The 23,027-nt window shown below is 39.2% G+C and overlaps 1 protein-coding gene across 2 annotated transcripts in view; it reads right to left on the bottom strand.

The window, feature by feature from the left end:
* LOC134531029 (myosin-I heavy chain) overlaps positions 1–23,027 on the bottom strand; it is a 373,169-nt gene that overhangs the window by 135,582 nt on the left and 214,560 nt on the right. For both annotated transcript variants that reach the window (XM_063366521.1, XM_063366522.1), the window contains exons 4-7: positions 14,782–15,034; positions 10,378–10,568; positions 4,485–4,703; positions 1,913–2,077 (exon numbers count right to left, since the gene is read on the bottom strand). In XM_063366521.1, coding sequence (XP_063222591.1) covers positions 1,913–2,077; positions 4,485–4,703; positions 10,378–10,568; positions 14,782–15,034 — 828 coding nt within the window. The remainder of the gene's footprint in view (positions 1–1,912; positions 2,078–4,484; positions 4,704–10,377; positions 10,569–14,781; positions 15,035–23,027) is intronic.

Below are 23,027 nucleotides of genomic sequence, written 5' to 3'. Positions count from 1 at the left end.
TATAGAAAACTTAATTCTCTTCGGCTGAGGTCGCAGATAAAAAAAATATATATATATAAGAGTGTGATAGTGTGAAAGTGTGTAAATTGTGAATGCCATACCTAACTATTCCACCCCTCTCCCAGTTCCCTCACCGCATACCTAACTATTCCCTTCACGCGATCGGAATTTTCGTTAACGCTCGTTAATTGTTGCCTTCTCAGCAAACAAGTTTCTTTTTTCAGAGAACTTGGCTCCACCCACCCCCACCACAAACACACCATGGGCGTCGCAAGGATATATTTTTTGGGGGGGGACTTCAACTGATTTAGTGTTGAGGAATATCCATCCCCTGGAAAAAAAAGCGGGGGGTCCGGGGGTCCGGGGGTCCGGGGGTCCGGGGGTTCCCCCCACCCCCCGGGAAAATTTGGGGTTTGAAGTTGTGAAAAGGTGGTTTTTAGGCATTTTTCTTTCCTAAATATTCTAATTATAGTTGGTTGCAATAAATAATTTATTTTTTATAAAAAATATTTTCAGAGAACAAATTTGTAAAAACACAGTTACCATTATTATCTGTATTCGGTATCGGACCCGATTTTGATTTTACACGAATATCAAATTAAAAAGTGCTCACATTACCACGATTGGACTAAATGCACCATGCGCAACATATGGGTTGTATCACAGAAATCATATTTTTAATATAACTACGAAACTAAATATATTATTGGAGGGGACGAAATTGAAGACTTTTATTATTGGGGGGGGGGGGGTTCCCCCCCCCCCCGTCCTCCCGGTTGCGACCAGGGCCGCAACTAGGGGGGAGCAAGCGGGGCATACGCCCCGGGCGCAAAGCTGTGGGGGCGCCGAAATCGCTTGCATTGTAATTCCTACTACAACTGGTAACAGGTAAAGTTTTTTAACTTGCATGCCAGGAATGTCTAATCTGATTTACAATATAACGTCTCAACATATTTATTTTAAAATACTCTGATAAAAATGTTAAGTTCAGCATGAACATAAAAAATTGTAAAAGGAGAAGTTAGAAAGTTTTAATGCGTCCTCTATACGAATATAGTAAAATGTTGTCAGAGAGGCGGTACCACTGGCTGTGAGGAAGCAGTGGCGATGGAATAGTGAATGCCTTAAAATCCCGGTTTCAGGCTCTTCAAGCAATTAATGACAAGTTTAGCTTTCTAAATGGGAATAACATCTAAAAAATGGAAGTTGAAGATTCGAAGACTGCAGCCAAATTTTTGTCTGAAACATACAAAGATGACATCAATGGAGAATAAATAGTTCAAGAAATGGAAAGTTTTAAACATCACGCCTTGGCAGTTGATGACACTATGAAAACAGCATCTGCAGCGACCCTCTTGAAGCTCATTCCTGAACTAAGAATTGAAGAAGGATAGCCAAACCTGACCAAAGCCCTTAAGATATTTCTTACTCTTCCTGTAACAGTTTCTTCAGGCGAAAATGTTTCAGCAAATTGAAAAAAGTAAAAAATGATTTAAGAAAATGTATGAGGCAAGGCAGACTGTCGAATTTGAGCATTATTTCCATAGAACACAAGTGAGCATCCTCTATTTGCTATGATGATATCATCAAAATCTTTGCTGCAAAAAGGTCTCGCAAGTTGAATTTGATTATAAAAAACAATTTAATGAACAAGTATAGTGATTATACGGACTACTTTATGGACATAGTGGGTTCATGCATGGAAGTTACAGTAGCACAGAAACTGTTACATGTAGGTATGGAAAATGCTTAAATAGCACCATTTTTCCGTGGGAGGGCCCCCGGACCCCCCGCTTTATTGGTGTGGTATGTGCTAATAAAGAGGGGGGGGGGGGTGAATTAATCCATTCATGCCCCGGGTGCCAGAGACTCTAGTTGGCCCTGGTTGCGACGCCCATGAACACGCACACACCTCCTGCAGCTTGAGCGGTATCTCGGTGATGTTGCCGCGCACGTTGATCTGCCGCCGCAGCGCCACCTGCACCAGGTCGTCCTTCTGCAGGCCGAGCAGACTGGCCACGGTGCCCAGCACGGCCTGGTCCTCGCCCGTCAGCCGGCAGTTCTCGCCGTCCACGTCCTGCCGGCACCAACAACCAGGGCCGGCGCGTCCGTACAGGCGAACTAGGCAGCCGCCCAGGGCGCCAAGTAGCTGGGGGCGGTGCAGCACGACACAACAGCTGATATCATATGTTTAACGTTTATTGAAACTAAATGAAAATGGATTTTTGTAACAGTTTGGAATGTTTATATTGATATAAGTAATTATTTAAAGTCCATGGTGACCTGTTTATGATTTGTAATAAGTAAAACAGTAAAAAAAAACACAAGCCTGCTTACATTTGATTGTTGACGAAATCTTAGGCTTACGTGATGTATTTTGAGGCAAGGAAAATTTTTTTTGGGGTTTCCGGCCGAGGGCGCCAATTTACCTTGCACCGGCCCTGCCAACAACTGCACCTGCTCACGTCTGCTTATTCTGCTCTTCGATCGGCTATCAAATGATCTTTTGCCCAAGAATGATCCAAGGATCATTCCTCTAAACGTTGCGCCATCGCGTAATGAGACTACGCCATCGTTTCTCGCGTAAAATGAAGTTCACGAACCTTCCAATCTTTGATGACATGTAGCAGCAGTGTCTGAGCAATGTTAGATGTGTTTCTAATGGTGGGTTGGAACGATGTGATTCGCTACAATCGATTGTGATATGGCTAGCCAATGATTTAACGTGGCCGCTGACTCAAATTTTTATAATGACTGAAAACACATACTTTTGTTTGAAAGTCAGTACAAATCAAAACGGTCTGAAATATTAATATATTTTAATTAAAAGTGCCTCTATTTAATATAGGAAGTAAAAATGGCGAAATGTAAAGACTTATTAAAGCCTTAATCAAAATAGCAAGCATTTCAAACACTTAAAAATATAGTTTTTTCACTTGAGATGTGGTTGTAACATTAGCATAAGTAGCAGATTTGATACCTGTCTTATGAATGATCTGAAATTTTGTAAAGAAAATGGCTCTAATGATTAAATTAACCTGTACAAAGTCCGCAAAAATTACGGGCATGTCTGTTCACGCAATTTCGATATGATATCATTGTCCATAAACTGCACTGAGTGTCGGTTCATATTTAAGTTCCCAATGATCTTCGTTCAGCTTCAAAAAACAATATCGCAACAGAAAATGTGGTCGAACCTCGATCTATTGAGTTTCTGATGTTAGATCACGCTTTAACTAATGGTGCAACTGGCCATTACCTGTCTTGTCGTGGGTTTACAACTGACACGTTCAGCTAGTTTACATTTGCTGCTCTAACAGATCCACAATAATGTTTGATAGTTATTTGCTGCAGAACACACTTAAATGCACTAATACGAGGGATATTCGTAAAGTAATATCTGTTCGGACATTTAAAAAATTAACTCATGAGAAAAAACTTTTATTGACAGTTTTTAGTTTACTACATATATACTTCACGTTTTCATATAATCGCCATTCAGTTTCAAACCCTGGGAATGGAAACTGACGTCTTGGCCACAGGCTGTATGGACTTCGAACAAGCAATGTGTGTAGCCTAAGTACAGGCGCTTAGAAAACATTTCCGTACTAGAGTCAAAAAATGATGGCTATCTTTTTTTTATTTTTAACAAAAAAGGAGTAATTTTGGTTGATTTAATGGAACGTGGGTAAACCGTTATAGCAAAAATTACAAAATTATGATTGCCAACTATGCACTTGGAACAAAGAAACTGGTGAAGCGTTACGGAAAGTACTTGGAACTGAACGACTATTATATGTGAGAATGTAAAGTAGGTCTGTAGTAAACTAAAACTGTCAATAAAAAAGAGCGCGTGTAACTCAGTACATGTGATAGAAATAAAACTTCTTTGTCAATTCAAACCTCATCTTGTAAGTATATTGTAAGGTGTAAAACGGCATCAAGAGAAAAATTGAGAAGAAGACAATTTTTCTAAATAAACATGAATTAATAAAATAACTGCTCAGGATATCAATAATTAATAACAACAAATACTACTTATGTTAAAATACTCAAACCAAAAAAAAAAAATTTTTTTTTAGTAAATATCAAATTTAGTATTGATTATAATAAATAATGTTTTAATTTATTTTTATATTATGTATAGATAAGATGTGATCGAGCATTTCTCAGACTGATTTTGTAGTCCTGCAAGTTTCACCTTATCATTGAGTTATAGTGCAACAGATTCTGCCAATAGGCTACATTGACATACTGCAAAGTATTCATAGGCATTGATAATGTTCTGCCGTCGAATGAATGAACAATGAGTAACGTAACATGTCCGCCAATCCGCGACGCGAAAACTAAATGGCACGGACCTGCCTCGTGTCGAAAGTACCGGGAATTGTCGGTTCCGTTGAAGGCTAGTACCGAAATTCCCGGTTCTGAAAATTGGCCACGGTGCCGAATACCGTCCCCCCCGGAGCGACGAGCGTCCGCACCTCGAAGCTCATGTTGCCCAGCCACAAGATGGCGGACAGCACGCTGAAGATGCCGTCGCACATCTCGGGCGGGATGCGCAGCACGTCGAACGCCAGCCGCAGCGAGTCGAACTTCCTGGCGTCGCACACGCAGTCTATCCTGATGCAGCCCGACTGGTTCAGGTACTGGTAGCTCTCGGCCGGGCGCAGGTTCAGCTGCTCGGCCAGCTCGTGGTTGCTCTGCGGCCCAGCGACGCAAGACCGTCCCAGTCACACGCTTCAATACCAACTGTGCGCTTTCAAGCGTGTTGGTTCAAGATCACAACAGTTTTAAGGTGGGTTTACGATTGAAAATTAAGAATTAAGACTTAAGACTTAGTCGTGTACTTACCATATGACTATGTAAACTAGTGGAATGGTTTATGATTGTCGTGTGTGAATTTTGACGGGTCGTGTGCGAACCATATTATGGCTTAAGAATTAACAGAAACGGTTATATTTTATATTTTTCGTTAAGACTTGAGGGAAGCGACCAATCACAACAAACCGGAACCTTTCATCCGGAAGTTTATGTCTTATTATTGGACCGAGCGAGGCAGTATTTTGGGTTAGAGTTCGTATATTTGTCATTTGTAATCATCATCCATTTCGAAAAATAGATATCCCATTTGTCAATAACCTATTTCAAACCTGCTTCTCCGTTTCGAACAATGACCGACCATGTGTTTTGTGCTGTGATTGGTTAGAATTAACGACTTCTATGTCAATCATAAACTGGAAAATGTAGTTTTGACTTAATCGTGTACTCGATGTTAAGTTATAATTCTTAAGGAAATCAATCGTAAACCCAGCTTTAGACTTTACTTGGCAACATGATGGAGCCCCTCCCCGTTGGAATCTCTTTGTGCGAGAGTGGTTGCACGTCGAAGTCCCTGACCGTTGTATTGGTCGTAATGGTCGGGACGACAGAGCTCTTTTTCGCCGGCCTCCACGTTCACCTGACATTACGCCGTGAGATTATTTCCTTTGGGGCTTGATAAAAGATCCGTGTATATTGCTTCCATTGCTCCGGACGTGTTAACCAAAGGGTGGGAAGAATGTGGATGTGTGCCGCATAACTAAAGGTGCACCAACTGAACATTTGTAAAAAAAAAAATAATAATAATTTTACCTTCAATTTGATGTATTTGTTGTAAATGGTCTAAATTAAAACTGTTATAATATACCATTGAAACTAGGGCATTATTTTATGGACATCCTGTATTTGGATAATTACTCGGAGTTAAAAAATCTGATCGGTTACCAAACATGGGCACAGGCGGGACTCCAGAGGACGTGATAGGCCCTACCAGACCCTTTTTTAAAATATATTTTGGAGGATATATTCATGTTCACTGAATTAGTTGCCAACTTAAATTCATGTTTTAGAACTCTTATTTCATCAAAAGTTGTTTTCAAACTGTTAAGGTTTACTATTTGAGACCAAGACCTATCTCCGAGTTATCCAAAGTCATGTCTCGCAACTGTATCCTTTCTTTGTACGAGATAGCCCCTCTCGCCCCTCTCGAAAAGTGTTCCTGCAGCCGTCCCTGCGTGGTCATGAGGGATGATGAGATAGAGCGTTGGAGTACCTCGAGCACACACTCTGGCTTACTGAAACGTCCACCACGTTTACCACCAGCGAGAAAAAAAAAACGAGCTTGAACTCGCCGAGAATCCAACTCGACCCATCTAGTCGGCAGGCGAGTGACCTGACCAGTAATAGTGGAATCTTATGATTATCGTAGTGTTCAGATCTGTAATGTTAGTTTACGGGAAATGATCACAGATATCCTTCTTTAGGCAAGCAGAGAACTTAATAAATGTATCGTTAATATCACGGAGACAGGAACTGTCCGGAGACGGCCGTAGTTCAAGTCGCCTTTTTACATCGTCGTCGCCATGTTGCCCGCCCAAAACATTGCGGAAATGGTGCTTGACCACGTCTGATGATATAAGTATGAATTAGAATCTCTGTCATTAAAAACGGGCACTTCCATAAAATACAGTCATTTAAAACTGTTCCCACGATGCAAATACTTCACTTCAGCCAGTTATTTGAGCTTCTGACCATCATGTCGCAGACAGTGAGCTGAAAAAACAAACTGTTTCACCCGGTTACATTGATCGTGCAGGCATGGCAACACCCCAGTGTATAAAATGTATTTTTAAATATATAAATCACTTATGAAATGCTGAAGCAATTTGATGTGTGTTCTAAATGAGTTTATTGTTTGTTTGTGACCGGTGTTTACGTTTTCAGTGCTAAACAGATCCGTTTATTTGCGTATCAGATACAGGGCGGGTGCAATGGATGTGGAAGAATACTAACAAGAGGTAACCCCGAGACTCCATAATCATGTCCCGGCGATCGAGGCCTTGACTAGGAGTGGTAACCAATGAAATGAAGACGTGATCAGGTGCCTAATGCTTGCATTGCAGACGCCACTGGCAGAAACTCTGGGGAAGTGATCACGTGCATACACATGTATTCCACGGGCGTAAAGTTTTGTGCCTGACACTGTACGGCCTATCTACCTACACAACTATCAAAAAAAGAGTGTAATGGTGAATGTAGCTGGTATGTTGTTGTAAATATAAATTCTCATTGCACTATGTACGTTCGCAATTCAATGCGGACATACTAATATGTATTCCTTTACCAGAAGTACAGAGTATCCATAAAGAATATTCAAGTTCCATTGGTGTATTACAAATATTTAATTTAGACTATTCACAACAAATCATACTTAAAATTGAAAGTAAACCTAATTTTTCTTACAGATGTTCAATGTGCACCTTTAGCTATACGGCACACATCCAACCTGAAGTCCATTTCTTCCCACAGTTTGATTAACAAACTCCGGAGTAATTGAAGCAATAGACTCTTCAATTCTGTGTCTCAACTCTGGCGAATCATTAGGTAGCGGCGGAACGTAGACAAGATCTTTTATAAAGCCCTAAAAGAAAAAAAAATCGCATGGCGTTATGTCAGGTGAACGTGGAGGCCAGCGAAAAAGAGCTCTGTTACCTCGACCATCAGCGGATATTCTAGCCACGTAGGGGATCAGAAATAAACTTTACACGAAACGCACGTTGAACTAAAATAACAAATTCACTCTAAGCAAATTGCAATAGAACAAAAAGCTTTACGTTTGGGAGTCACCATTTTGCGTAGGTGGTGCTGCAAGCGAAGAAACAACAAAGCAGTACTCACGCGTTCGTTTCATTTATCTAAAACTGTTTGAGTTACTCTTTAATTGTGACCTTGAACCAAAACTCGACACAATGCTTACAGCTGAAACTATATCAATTTATAACTGGGACATTCTTTTATGGACATACTGTACTTTCAAATTTGCAGAGCATAAATTACTTCTTCACATTGAATTATATGCTAACTAAACAATGTTTCTCTTGTAGTAAACAACCACAATTAGCCTTCTTTACAACAGCTACTTCTGAGAGTTAGTAGAGGAACCAGAATGATGCAGGACCACCCTGAGTATAAAACAAGCCCAAGTGTCATTTAGCCGAGCCCACTGCGCCTCCTGCACCCTACCCGGCTTGTAGGTTTGAGAATACACTACCCTCCCCCCCCCCCCCTTCCCAAACGGTTCAACCAGCCCCTATCGAAAAGGGACGGAGAAAGTCGTGATTGTTTGAGAGTTGGAGATTCAGAGACCAGATTTCAAAAGTAAATAAGTTTCTTTGTCGAAAAATTGAAGGGCAAAAAAGGTTAAAACTTTGTGAGGGTTGTACATATGAATGCAAAAATTCTAAGAACCATGCAAGTGGGTATTCTCATAATAATGAGGTGAGGTAAGGAGTCAATAAGTTAAGTTAGCATAAGAACAAAAAGGTAAGAAATATACGAGGTCAGAAAGACTATTAATAAATGTACTTAATGATATATGTTTGATGTGTGAAGATGAGGGGGAAGCCTGAAAAACAAAATGGTAGGCATTTTGTTCGGGCATAAGGAAATAAAATGGTATCAGGTATTCGGAGTGGGGATTCGAAAAAAAGGGGCTTGGTTAAGAAGAACATAAATAAACTCCTTGAAATCAAGGGAAGCTGCCATTATTCTTTGGCTACAGCTTGGCTGGCGTGATGAAGATAAGTACTATATTTCAAAAGGTAAGTTTTTTTATAGTGGTTCGACTATCCTCTTAGGTCATTTTGGTGACTTTCTCCTTTTTGTATTTTTTTTACATATATATTACATTACATACACCTTATGTAAATTCACCCCAAACAAAATGACTGAATTTTGTATTTCCTCTCAATTCCTAGTATTATTGCCAACATAAGATACCTTATACTTACAGCCCTTCCGTCATCTTTAATTTCTTACGTATTGGCACTCCCATAATTTCACTTGCTTCATTGTTTTACTCCTCTCCCGCTGCCCGCTTTTCAGTGAGTACCCACTTCCTTGATCTTGACGTCAGCCGGGGCTACGCCCCATGAGCCTAGTCAGTCTCCGTTTCCTCAACATTCCTCTCCCCTTCCCCGGCATTTGTACCGCCATGTACGTAGTCGTGTGTTTGAATTGCGCGCCACGAACTACCACAAGAGGGCGCTTAGAAGCAGTGCGGCGATCCCTAAAATTGCTATGTTAATATTAATTGTAAGCCTTTTTGTTGTTTTCATCCATCTTCGCCCCAGTGCTGTGTAGTTTACTTGTGTTTCTTTAATTTAAATAAGTTACCTTAAATAACTATAGACGTTGCCCGGGCGGACCCGAACAGGCACGGACTTGGACGAGGATAGGAATGCTTTTATATGAATTATCATTAAATAAGTAAATAGTAACAAACTTTCCATTGTCAGTAATTTTTATATATTTTTAATGTTTATCTGTAATTTACTCAACTTTCGCCGGGGCACGGAGTCGTAGAATATAGTAACGGTAATTGTGTTGGCGCGAAGGGCGCCATGTTGCCACCTGCGAGCGATGAGCTCACCCCAGTCCATCTTCATCACTGACCGAGAGCAGACGCGCCAGCACCCCGGGGACCTCAACCTTTGTTCATCTCTGACCAAGTAATTTCTGTATCGTTAATTCTTTTTAAATCGCTTTCGTTCGTCATCCTCGGGGCAGCTCTCGGTCAGCGGACTGTTTAATTAATTAATTGTCTCAGTCGAGTTTCTTTCATCACCGTGTAATAAGTAAACTTTGCAGCATGGCCACGTGTGCGGACCATGCCTTCACCTAAACCGATTCGTGCCTCAGGCTTTTTAACCGTGTAATGTGTAACGTGTAACGGGCGTGTAGAGAGACGTGTTAGTGAAATTAAATCTGGAAAATAAATATAAAGTGAGTATTTATTTAATCACGTGGTGAGTGAGTCTAGGAGTGTGGCGTGCCCGACGCCTAGAGCGGGCCAGGTCTGGGTAGCTAGGATAGAAAGGGCTGGTAACTCGTCCCCACTTGGGCTACGTCACGCCCTGAGCGAGAGACTCCGCCGGGTCCACGTGCCCTTCCACGTGGTGGCGCCCATAGTTAACATCTCGAAATCACCGGCAATGCGCGATCAGCCCTCAATCTTTAGATGCTTCTGCAACCACATGCACACCCCTTAAACGTTTCCTTTCCCATCTCCACAAGTACCTACCTCCAAAGGCACTTGAGCACATTTAAAATCCTGTTCCCACATTGTCAACGGTGAAATTATCATGATGCCTAGGTTTACTTTCTTGCTGATCTTCGACCAATAGGAATCGAGAGGTGTGAAAGTGAGAAAGGTGGCACAAAAAGATGTTTGAGTACGATTTCCACTAAAGGTAGTCCTGCACCATCCAGGTACATCGGGAAAATAGTATGTCAGACGCAGAATGCAGCCATGCTTGGTCTAAGGTGATGCGTTACCTTGGCAGCCTCCACCAGCTGGTAGAACACGTGGTAGTTGCGCTCCCCGGCGCTCTGGAACGTGATGCGCGACTGCTCCAGCAGGTAGTCCTGGATGATACAGCCCTTGATCAGCCACTGCCGGTCGAAGCACACCTGCATGAACTTGCCGAACCGGCTCGAGTTGTCATTCCGCACAGTCTTCGCGTTACCTGCGCGAAACACAGTTGTTACACCGTGTCATATTGGATTCGACATTTATGACCACAGTTTCAAAATTTAATTAATTTATCAAATTGTTGGCATTGCATGGTATTAATTATCCCTTCACAGGCTTTTATAGTCTGTTGGAGCTCGATACTAAAATATTACTGATTGTTCTATGAGAGCAAATACAGCTGTCATAATAGAGATCTAACAGAAAAAAAAGTGAAAAATGAGTTTTTAGTTTAATAGTTTAATATATGATCTAATGTACAAAGCCCAATTTCTTACATGATAATGTTTTGTGCTTGTTAAAACCGTGAAAACATATCTAACTAGCAATTTATTTTATTTTATTTTTTAATAATTTGAATTACCAATGGTAAGTATTCAATTATTATACCAGTTCACAAATATTCATGTAAATAAGAGCCCTTTCCAAGCCATGATACAGAAGCTTTGCTGGAAGCAGTGGCTTAGTGTTTTAAAAACAAACATGGCAAGGCTTGAACACCTTTAATGCTAGCTTCACCCAACACGTTTAGTTACTGCATTTTTATTTTATTTCATTGCAATTCCTATGGATTGTGCCGGAAATTTGGTATTTCGACACGTTTTTTTTTAATTTTACTATAATTTTAAATTATTTTTGGAAATTTTATTTTTCTTTATAATTTGGTTTCTAAAGGGCGGTTTACTTTTTGTTAGGCTGGTGTACTCCCCTAAGTTGAACTTTGTGCCAGTAGTCTGAAGCACCTTTCCCAGAGACGTATCTGATATTTTGCAGATCTAATACTTTGCTGGCAGCCAGTTTGACATTTCCCTCGCTTACAGGCACGTCCCAGGCCCGTAACGTTACTTCACTTCATGACTAAAACTGCATACAGCAGCTCTGGACGAGCTGTTACCATTTATCAGAGACGAGCTGACCATAGCCTTTACCGTCACGAATACGTATTAGGTTCTCTCCTCGAAAAGCACGTCATGGACGCTCGTTCTCAGCGTCGTTGCACTTTTTGTCCACCCCCCTTCCCTCTCGGTTCTAAGAATTCGCCTAAGACCAATGACTGGTCAGAAACCTCAGCAGACAGCGACCGTCTCCAAGGACGCCTTGCATAAAAAATGTGTGTGCCAAGATTGACCGCACACAATATCTAGCGGCAAACTCGCTAACCGCCCAGCCAACTTACCCTGTAGGCCGCCCGAGTGTAGCACCTGACTGTCCCTTTAACCTTTGGTTTAAGCAGACGCCTTGGGCGAGTCGATTCTTTTTTATTTCAGACCACCCCTCAACAGGTAGCGCTAAGGTCGGCCAGTGCTACCAACTTCGAGACATCAGTCAGAGTTTTTTTTTATGACACCCACTCTGGAAACTTCGGAACCTTTCGGTCCGGACTCCTAGCCCCCCCCCCCCCCCCTTCTACTTTTTATAGAACAGTTACTTTTAATTACGAGACGCGGTTCTTCGCGAGACACTTTGCGTCGCGACTGCAGACGGACCATTTTGCGATTATCGGCGAGTCGACGAGACACTGCAAGACTTTCATCCGGCCGCAACCGACTATGTAGTCGCCTAAATAAGGGATGCTATCCCTATAATCTTTTTCAAGTAGTTTAGTCCGTCTGCTTAGTTCAAGAGTAATAGTTATTTTTCTTTTAAATTATTTCTTTTGAAATGAAGAAAACGACCGCGCCCAGCCACGTATTCGCGGGATCCAGTTCCTGGCGGGCGACACATCGGTAAATCGAAGCTAACTTCCCTGTCTGGTGAGTGACGATCCGCGACTTTCCTCAACCTCCCCTTAACTTTTCCGGGCATTTTCTGCCCCGTATACTGTCTGTGTTCTAGTTCTGATCAGTATTGATTCGGACTGTTCCAGACAGGGTCCGAGAGCCGGACGCCGAATTGGCATTTTCACCACCCTTCCTCAACAGCACACAGGCGCCCTGGCATCATGTTCCCGCGTGATCTCCGGGAAACGAAGCCCCGACCTCCGGTGCTTCTGTATTGTTCAACCTTTTTTGAACTTTCCTAAATTACGCTGTCAAACAAAGTTAATCATACAAACATAATTTCTGGACTTTAAGTACATACCTCAACTGGGATAGTTTAAATATATTTGTATTTTTTATTGGTTTATGTATTTTTAGTAAATGAAACTTTTGATAATTTCATGTACGGCCGGCCCATAATTTTTTTTCTGAATATACCTGAGAGCTGTTTAAGAATGTAATTAATATTGTACGTTAATATTCTCTTGTATCTGCTATAAGTTTACTCAGTACGGAGTAATTATATTTCAGACGGAATCACACCTTGTTTCTGTTCATTACTAATAACATTGTGAAATCTAAAGATCCACCCAGCAAAACAAAAATGGTAATCAGACCGTGGTTTTCTGCTACAGGATGTTTCACTACATTACAATGACGATTACCTTTCGTTGGTAAGTTTTCTTCCAAATATAGTTGACACTTTATCTGTTATTTCTAATAACAAAGGCCGATATATTTACCTATAGTTATGAGTTTGCCTGAGTATAAGTGTCATAATCTCTGACTAAAAATTCATCTTGAGTTTTTCCACATCTGCATAACATATGAATTTATTTGTTTAATCATATGGGCACAATATGTTTCTATAGATATCTGTACTTAACTACTCGCTACCTCCACATGTGCTGCTTCTCCACTGCTATAGGATCTATCCCACGGTCATGTAGGGTTGTGATACATGTTGGTGTAAAAATAACATGTAGAAAAAATATAGTGCTTAGGTATTAAATATTACAAATGCATAGGAAACACACATACAGGCATCGCAAAAATAGACAGCTCAAAGAAATCTGCACAACAAATATGGAATCTATCAAAACACAAATTGCAATACTTTCAATTTCTGTAAAACACAAATTGCAATACTTTCAATTTCTGTAAAACACAAATTGCAATACTTTCAATTTCTGTAAAACACAAATTGCAATACTTTCAATTTCAGTAAAATACACAATGTAAACACACTGCAAGTGGCACTCACGAAAATTTCAAGGAAACTCAATTCACGTAACCACTGCGACTAGGAACTTCAATGTGAAAGTATTGATCCAACAAACTGTGTACAACCTAGGTCTTGCCAAACATCACGGCAGGCAGAACCACAAGCTGCTCGTTCTGTGGTTTTCGAAATAGCATGGATCATCGAGGCTGACATTGGTAATTTCTCAGTTGTACACAAAAATGTTACAAAAATATCGATTGAAGGTACCTCCAAAAATTCCCTGCAGTGATAAGTCATGCACAATTCATTTCCTACTCTACGATAAATTTGGTCGCAAATAGTTCAGACATCTAAGATATAAACTGCAGCCCCAAAGAAATGAGCTAAGAATACAGAATGTAATTAAATAATGCCCCAGTTTCAAAGGTATATTATCACAGTTTAATTTAGACTATTTAAAACAAATCATACATAAAATAGAAGGTTAACTAATCTAGTATTTCTTTAAAATGATACAAATGTTCAATATGTGCAAATTTAGTTATAGAGCAATCATCCAATGTAAAGGCCCATTCTTTCCACAATTAGGTTAACAAATCTGGAGTGATGGAAGCAATAGCCTCTTAAATTCTGTGTCTCGATTCTGGTAAATAATTAGGTAGCAGCGGAACGTAAACACGATCTTATATAAAGCACCAAAGGTAAAAATCGCATGTAGTTAAGTCAGGTGAACGTGGAGGCCAGCGAAAAATAACTCTTGTCATCTCGATCATTACAACCGATCAAGCGGTCATCTGGCCTTAAAGCATGTAGCAACTGTAATCGGTATGGACGTTAAGCGAAATGTACGTTTAACAGAAATAACAGATTCACTCTTAGCAAATTGCAGAACCCAAAACTCTTTACGCTCAAGAGTCTCCATTTTTGTAGGTGGCGCTGCAAGCTCTTACTCTTTGTGACCTTCAACCCAAACACTATTAACAATTACAGTTGATACTAATAAAATTTATAACTGGGACATTACTTTATGGACATATTGTATTCTAAATCGAGGTGATTGGAGACCAGGGATGCCATTCTATCATTTACTTGGGTTATTTCGAGGAAACCATGGTAGGCCAAGATCAGAGTGGCCCTGGCACGGGACTCCTCTGGAGTGTGTCACCACTAAACCACCCTCACCCCGTCCCTGGGTGTGAGCCGCGAGGAGGAGAGACACCCACCAAAGGCCTCGAGGATGGTGTTGGCCTCGAGGATCTGCTGCTCCACCCACGTGCTCACGTTGCTGGTGACCGAGCACAGGTACTGCAGGATGAACTTGGTGGTCTCCGTCTTGCCGGCGCCGCTCTCCCCGGAGATGACGCAGGACTGGTTGGCCGCGGACGACTGCAGCGACCGGTGCGCCGCCTCGGCCAGAGCGAACACGTGCGGCTCCAGCACTCCCATCTTGCGGCCGTGGTACCGGAACACGTGCTCCTGCGAGCGGATTCAACAACCAATCAGCTAGGCCGAACTCATTTTATTTGTGTAACAAGAGATCACTGATGGACATTCCTGTACACCCCAGGGCTGCTGAGGAATATATGGCATCTGAATTGGAAGCTATACTTCTTGCTGAAGCTTTAAAAGTGTGACAGGTTAGGCAGTCTAAGCAGACGACGTGGTTTTGGAAAAGGTTAATAATTGCGAAGGAAAAAAAAGCACTTGTTACATTAATTAGATGGTGGTCCCAAATTGTCTGCTAGTGACCATAGAAGCACTTAATATGCAGTGGTTCTCAAACATTTCTGACTGAAAAGCTAGTTAAAATCTTTTGCAATGGAATGGGAGTACGCCGATAAAATCCACCTTCTCACTGCAATGTCCACTACGTCTCTCTCCTACCACTCGGAATCTGGGAATCTGACCCGTCAAACATACTGGCGCCTCTCTCAATTGCGCGCTCTCTTCCTCTCTCTTGCTCTTTATGGGGACCGAGAGGGAGAAACCATGGTGACCGTTGCAGACAAACATAGTGCTTCGAACTTTGAGGGAAACATGCCTGCACATTCAGACACTGTAAAGCTGCTTAGCAGTCATGATACATTATTTAGAAAACAATTTTTAAAGATGAGAAATTGCAGCCTACTGGTGGTGCTTGGCAATCTTATGCTTTCACAATTATGTTAAATCAAATTTTATTTTATTAAGCTTAGTATCATATTTACACACATTACTAAAGTTTCATTATCAGTGCTAAATTTATAAATTACTTAAAATGATTTTATATTCCCGATACATTACAAAAAATTTAATAACAATTAATTCAGTTGAACATTAGTAACTTCGTTTCAACTTTTTTCTACAAAAAAATATATAGTCCTAATATTATAATGAAATGAAAATTATATTATTAAACATGCTCCTGATGATCTACCCTCAGTGTAGGTATTCTTTAAGGATGTGCGTTCTGTTCCAGATTAATATTTTATTTTTATTTTCAACACGGTAAAATTTTTTGAGTGGTCGACTTCAACAAAATATATATAATACGGTTTTCATAATTACCTGACAAAGTTTAATTTTTGAAGCATTTTTGCAGTATGCATAAGGAGAACCAAACAGAATAAAAAACTTAAAATTTTAAGTTAGTTGTATAGAAAAGGGGCTCCGGGCACTGGGTTCTGGGTTCTGGGTTCTGGGTGTGGTGCCCTGGTGCCGACCTCCATCTTGGATTGTGACGTCATGGTGGCCATCTTTAGATGACGTCCTTTACCTATGACATTGGCGGCCATGTTGAATCGGCCATGTTGAATCGGCCATCTTGATGACATCATCGCCGCCATTTTGAAAATCTATATTTATTATCGGATTTTAATGAAAAGAATTTAAAAATTTATAAAAACATTAATAATCAAAATATTTAAAATATTTAAAAAACAAATATTGCAATTTTCATCACGGCCGCCATCCTGAAAATCCGTAATTTTTATGTCAGAAAATCAGGAAATAATTTTCAAAATCATAAAAAAATTAATTAATCAAATTAAATAATAAAATTAATAAAAAATTATTTAAAAATAATTTTATAAAAAATATACACTTACATCATGGAGCTCGGAGTCCTTGGTTCAGACCCGGAGAGGTAAAAAAAAAAGATTGTAACAGGTCCTTCCCCCATGGAGGCCACCGGCAGACTGATCCCCCACCACTTTTACCAATGCTTATATCGTCATCTTGTATGATGTCATGCCTGCCATCTTGAAAATCAGTAATTAAAATCCGATTTTAATAAAAAAATCTTAAATTTATAAAAAAATATTTAATTAAAATTTAATAAAATATTACTTAAAAACACCATTGCACATATCGTTACGGTCGCCATCTTGAATTCTAGAAATTTGATATGTTTCGTTATGCCTAGGCTTGCCATAACTTCTCCGAGCCAAACCGGGACAGCGGATTGACCGAGAAGGAGGGAGGGGGGGGGGGGGGACAGCCCCTGGAAAAATTATGTTAAAAATTAAACCTTGAAATTCCCATAAAAATAAACACATTTTTCGGACAACTTTTAGGTATTATGTTTTACATTATAATTATTTACATTATAATTAGTATTAATATGTTAATAAAACAAAAAAAAATATTTATTTCCCCATTCCAAACAGTTCATACAATTGGCTTGAATATAATTCTTTTAACATGTACTTTTTACTTTTAATTAGTTCATAAAAGTCTGAGCAATAGGGATGAAAATTTAATTTGCATGTCAAAAAAAAAATTCCTTGTCGTCTCCCCAAAGCGTTGTTCATTAATGAAAATTTTTCTTTCTACAATTGCCGATGTACCTGGCAAACAAAACATATATTCTAAAACCCTGCCAAGATTTGGAAAGTTGACCCCTTGAACAGAGAAGTGATTAAAGAGCTGCGTATATTGGCTGGTAACCTGTTTTCATTTTTTTAATACATTTTTTGGCTGTTAATTATCGCCGACCGGGACGCGGACAAAACCGGCCTGGACACCGGGACAACATCTTCAAACCGGGACTGTCCCGGTCAAACCGGGACGTATGGCAAGCCTAGTTATGCCCATATTGCATGACTATGACATCATCGCTACACTTTATGTTGCATCCGCCATTTTGAATGATGACTTCACCATTACAATTTCTGTTACGTCCACCATCTTGAAAATCAGTAATTTTAAAACTAGAAATCCCGAAAAAATCCAAAAAAATATTTTAAAAATTCACTGTTTGAAATGTTTTATTACTTAAACGAATTCGGTCCTAGCTTCGATTCCCGACGAGAGTAAAGCAGTAATTTATTAATATATTTAAAAAATCTCAATAAAAAGTAATAAAAACATCTTATGTCACACCCGACATTTTGAAATATTTTACCTCTGTATCAATTATCTTTACGGACGCCATCTTGAAAATCTTTATTTATTATCCAATTTTAATGAAAAAAAGTTCTAAATTCATAAAAATATAACTTATTAGAATACTGATTGATTAGATCGATTCCCATTCTTGGTTTGAAACTGGTGAGAGAAAAAAAATAAAAAATAAGACAGATCCTTCCTCCACGGAAGCAACATACAGACTGACTTACCACCACCAATAACAAGGTATATATCGTCAGCTGGTATGATGTTATGTCCGTCATCTTACCTTCGTTTTCGGGAGGCCACCATCTTGTTTTCGTCTCCTAGAGTGTGCTGATGCAATGTTAAAATGATTTTCTGTTCATCATACCTTTGACCTCGACTGTTGGCATATAACTATGACCTTGACCTTGAAATTTAACCTTGAACTTTACCTTGACCATAAACTTTGACCTTGACATTTGACCTTGACCTTGAAATTTGACCATGACCTTCAACTTTGACCTTGACCTTTAAATTTGACTTGGATATTGACGACCATCATGGTTCCGACACTACCTGGAGCCACCACCTGCTAGATGATATTGCCACCATCTTGTTTTTGTCTGCTGGAGGACACCATCTTGTGTGTGTACTCGTCTTATAGAGTGCATTACCATCATGCTAGTTTTATTCTAACCCGCTAGAGTGCGGTAATAATTCATTATTACTGAGGTAGCCGCCATCTTGAAATTTGGGCGCCATCTTGGAATCGTGTAATTATTTAGCTAGAGATTCGGGAAAAAATCCAAAATTCATAAAAACATCACTCATTAAAGTAATGATTGATTCGAAACTTGGTTCAAACCTGGATGTTGCAAAAAATTAAATATAACAACAATTTAACATAATAGTGAATAATAGTGACAGGTTAGAGAAATAAAACACCACCAGTTTTTTCACAAAATAAATTTTATTACATAATTTATATTCTACTACAGGATCACTTGTGAAGGTAAGTAATCTTTTAACATTTAGGTCTTCATAGGCGTGAAATGACTAATTCTTAGCTCAAATCGGTTTATACTAGACAGAGTCCAGCCAGAACCTTTACTAACATAGTTCTCCTCCTCTTGACAGAGTTTCTCGACAGCGTGTTTAACAGTTTGCTTCACATCGTCAGAATTGTAAATTACTGCAGCCGTTGTCTTGAATGCACACTTCTTCACTTTGTCATCAAATGGATACGACTTTCCATACATACAGACCAACCACAAGTTATATTTTAATGGACCGTTTGTTGCTACGTCATCAGTAAGCTGATTGATTATGTCCTGTCTGATATCATCAAGAAAATTACAAATGTATTTCGACTCACTTAACGTATTTAGATAATAGTAGTCTTTCAATGTTCCACGAAATGCAGACTGCGCCAAGTAGAACCCATTGTCATTCACTTGTAATGCACCGAACACAGTCTTAGGTTTATTTGAGGTGAATTAATTATTCGTTGAAAAGTCGGTAAATTTACTGTAATTTGCAACGGTGTACCTTCACGCGGCTGCAGCCCGCAGGCTTAGCAGTTCTTCACGATGCTTCAGGCAGGCCGCACACTGAAGAATCTTCACGACCAGGCATTGTGAATCCTCAAACATTCATTTCACGAAACCATTCGTTGATAAAACCAAAATACGCGCACACTGAGTTTCACGAAACCAATATTTCACATAGTAAGCATTATTTTATGCAACATAGTTTCGTCAATTTTGTATGGAAATTTAAAGTACCGGTATCAATATAAACTGAATTTTTTTTAATTCCTTTCTTTAATTAATGACAATGCCGAAAGGAGACCGTGATTTTATATTTGCGACATCCTGTAAAAACTTTGTTATCTCTCCTCATCGGCACTCAATTCATTTGCCACTATATAACTACTATGCGAAATATCACGAATCACAGCCACCAATACAGCATTATGACTTTCACTTCTTTGTAGGACGACCTCTTTAAACAATTAATCCCTGCTAATATTATAAAATGCGAAAGTGTGTTTTCTGTTTGTCCTTTCACGCAGCAACGGATCGACATGATTTTTTTTCCATATATATTTTATGGGCTGGAGAGTGATATAGACTATACATTATTATAAAATTCCATCCCTAAGGAATTTAAAAAGGGGTAAATTAAGTTTTATAGTAGAAAACAGTGAGTTTGTGTCATTTCTATACGTCCGCCACACGGTCATATAGTAAGATCAGGAAACTTCCTATACTCTCCTTGGCGAAACCCATTCGCTTAGTAAAGCTAGCGAACTGAAGGCTCTAGCAACAATTTAGTTTAAAACTTCGTCAATATATGGCGTGGCCTTGAATTTGCAACGCGCTATCGTTTGAAGTGTACGTCGCGTCTTGCCTAGGGGTTACCTACCATCCCACAAAATGAAGCTGAAGATTGGTGTCCCGATTATGCTGATGCATGGTCTTAATGCACCGAGATTGTGCAATCAATGGGACTTTAAAATCTTGATTCTCTGTTTTTCAAGTGTATGTCCTACAGACTTGAAACACGGTGCATAATGTGTTTAGTTCGGGCGATACAAGGGTATAAAAATTCATGGAACTAATTTCATGAAATATATTCCGTGTAATCAGTTTCTTCAGTGTAGTGTTGTTTGGTTGCGCTCCGAGTCACTTCCAGGTCTACGAGAAAGTGTCGTAATGTTTATGGCTGGTGCAAATACACTCTTTTTAAAACCAAAACGGTTGTGACATTTCGCCATGAATATGTCATGCAACAGAAAATCTGTCAATATACTAACAGCCAACACAGTTTGTAATATACATAGCTCTTAAATATAAAAATACTGCACACATATTTATGTAGTGATGAAAAGCAACCAAATTACCAAATTTACCTAAACCTAAAGTTCCTCAGTAAAAGTATATCTTTGAGTTTCCAATTAAATAATGTATTCATGGTTGTTACCCTCCTGTGCAATCATAAATTAAGGAGTTTTTAAGGACCCCTTTGCCACTCTAAAGAGGTACAAAACCATTTGTAAAATCACAAAATACCTCACGAAAATAATGCTAAATAGATAGTTAATGCGAAAAAATTGTTCTGTTGGTTAGTTCAATTCTTACCGATAAGCCCATGTTGTCCAAAATTATCTTGGACCACTTACCTTATCAAAGCATCGTGTCAATCTGAAATTTAAATCCCTGACATTTGATTTTATCACTAATTATATTTACTTTATAAGTTTAAAGTAAGTTTGTAAAACACACATTTTGAGTTTACATGTTAGATGCTAGTTATTACATATAAAATCTAATCACGTGGTCCGATATTCGCAAATTGTACTCAGCGTGTGATGTTTGTTGCCAGTAGGAAACAAAACAAAAACATTACAATACCCGCGTGCATCTATACGGTCAGTCTTTATTAAGGAGTTATTAAGGATTACTTGTGAAGTTTAAGGACTTTTTTTTTTATTTAGGATATCAAGGAGGCGTACAACCCCTGTTCTTCCACTTAGTCCGTGGACACAAAATGGTATCCGCTATACAGAGAGAGAGAGAGAGAGTCGTAGGTTAAGGGGTTGTTATTCCGGACAGGACAATCCCTCGGGAACTCATTAACCGACTGCCGGCGCCAGATCGCTCGGTAGTGACGTGTGACACGTGACACGTGACACGTGACGCGTGACTCCAACAACCCGGGCTCGTTACAGCAAGACGTTCTGCCTCCTCCTCACCAGGCTGATTGAAATAAATGGGCGAGAGATGACAACGAAACCCCGCGAGTTGCTTACAAACCACACCCCCCCCCCCCCCTAAACCACTCACAAAATTACTTTGAACAGCGCTAACGATATTTAGCTGTGAGGACTTCAAAAGCGCCATATTTTGACCGCTGGGGTGAACCTTGAGTTACCTGAAACAATCAGCTTATACCTAAAATCCTGTATATAGTTACGCTCATCACAGACTCATTGACTCTGTAACGCCAAAGAGATATGTAGGTATAACTTGGAGACAAGCGTATCATGAAGCACATATATTAGCCTACACCATAGAGATGTGCATAAAATAGAAAATGGAAGTGTAAAAATAGAGTAACACTTGAAATACATCTATATAAGTAGTACACGTCTTAGTTTTAAATTAAAGTGTTATATTAATCATTTTCCAACGGGCGCCATAGGCGCCTTACAACTTCCAAGTTATATAAATATATTTGATTAAACAACAGTTTTACCTACATTTTTAACATCAATTTATTTTAAATGTAACATTTAAAGGTAAAATTACCCAAATAAAATCATAAATACAAAATATAAAACATTTTCCGGATGATTAATTGTAGGTAGATTTCGAAGAAATACTACCTATTGTAGCCGCTACCATGGCGCGACTTCCGGAAAATGTTTACATAGTTTTTGGTTTCATGATCCATAGACCCCAAAAACATCAACTCAAAAGTCTGTGCTATATATAAACAATTTTGTGGACACGATAACTGACGCAATTTTTCACAAATCACTTCCAAACTGATACATAAAATCTAATTGTGTAAAATCTCGGTCGAGTTCGTTAATGGGCAATTTAGGACAACAGTTTGAACGTATTACAACTCGTAGGAGTAATACCAAAAAATGTGTCCAAAAACATTTTTGATACGACCAAACATAACACGAGGGGTGAAAAAACGAGGATTGAAAAACAAAATAAAAAAATTCTCAACTCCCTTAGTAAAGACACAATCAGTTCAAATTGTTTGTAAATCTTATAATTTTGATCTAAAGCTTTTGTCTGAAATAATTTTTATATGACCTAAAATGACTGCAAGGGGTGGAATTAACAGAGGTCGAATGACACACTATCAAATCCATTCAAATTGTTTGTAATTCTTATAATTTTTATCTAAAACTTTTGTTCGTATCAATTTTTGATAATACAGCCCATTATTGAAAGGGGTTGAAAAAATCTTGGGTTGGAATAAGAAAATAAATAAAAATTCCTTACTATATACACTACCGAATCATTCTTATTTCTGTTTAACTTTCTAAATATTGCTAAAACTATTGTTAAAATAAATTTTTATCTAACCAACC

This window comes from Bacillus rossius, chromosome 3 (assembly GCF_032445375.1).
Source record: "Bacillus rossius redtenbacheri isolate Brsri chromosome 3, Brsri_v3, whole genome shotgun sequence".
Taxonomy (NCBI): domain Eukaryota; kingdom Metazoa; phylum Arthropoda; class Insecta; order Phasmatodea; family Bacillidae; genus Bacillus; species Bacillus rossius.
Note: the sequence above shows the minus strand (reverse complement) of the source record. Positions and strands in the feature narration are given on the sequence as shown.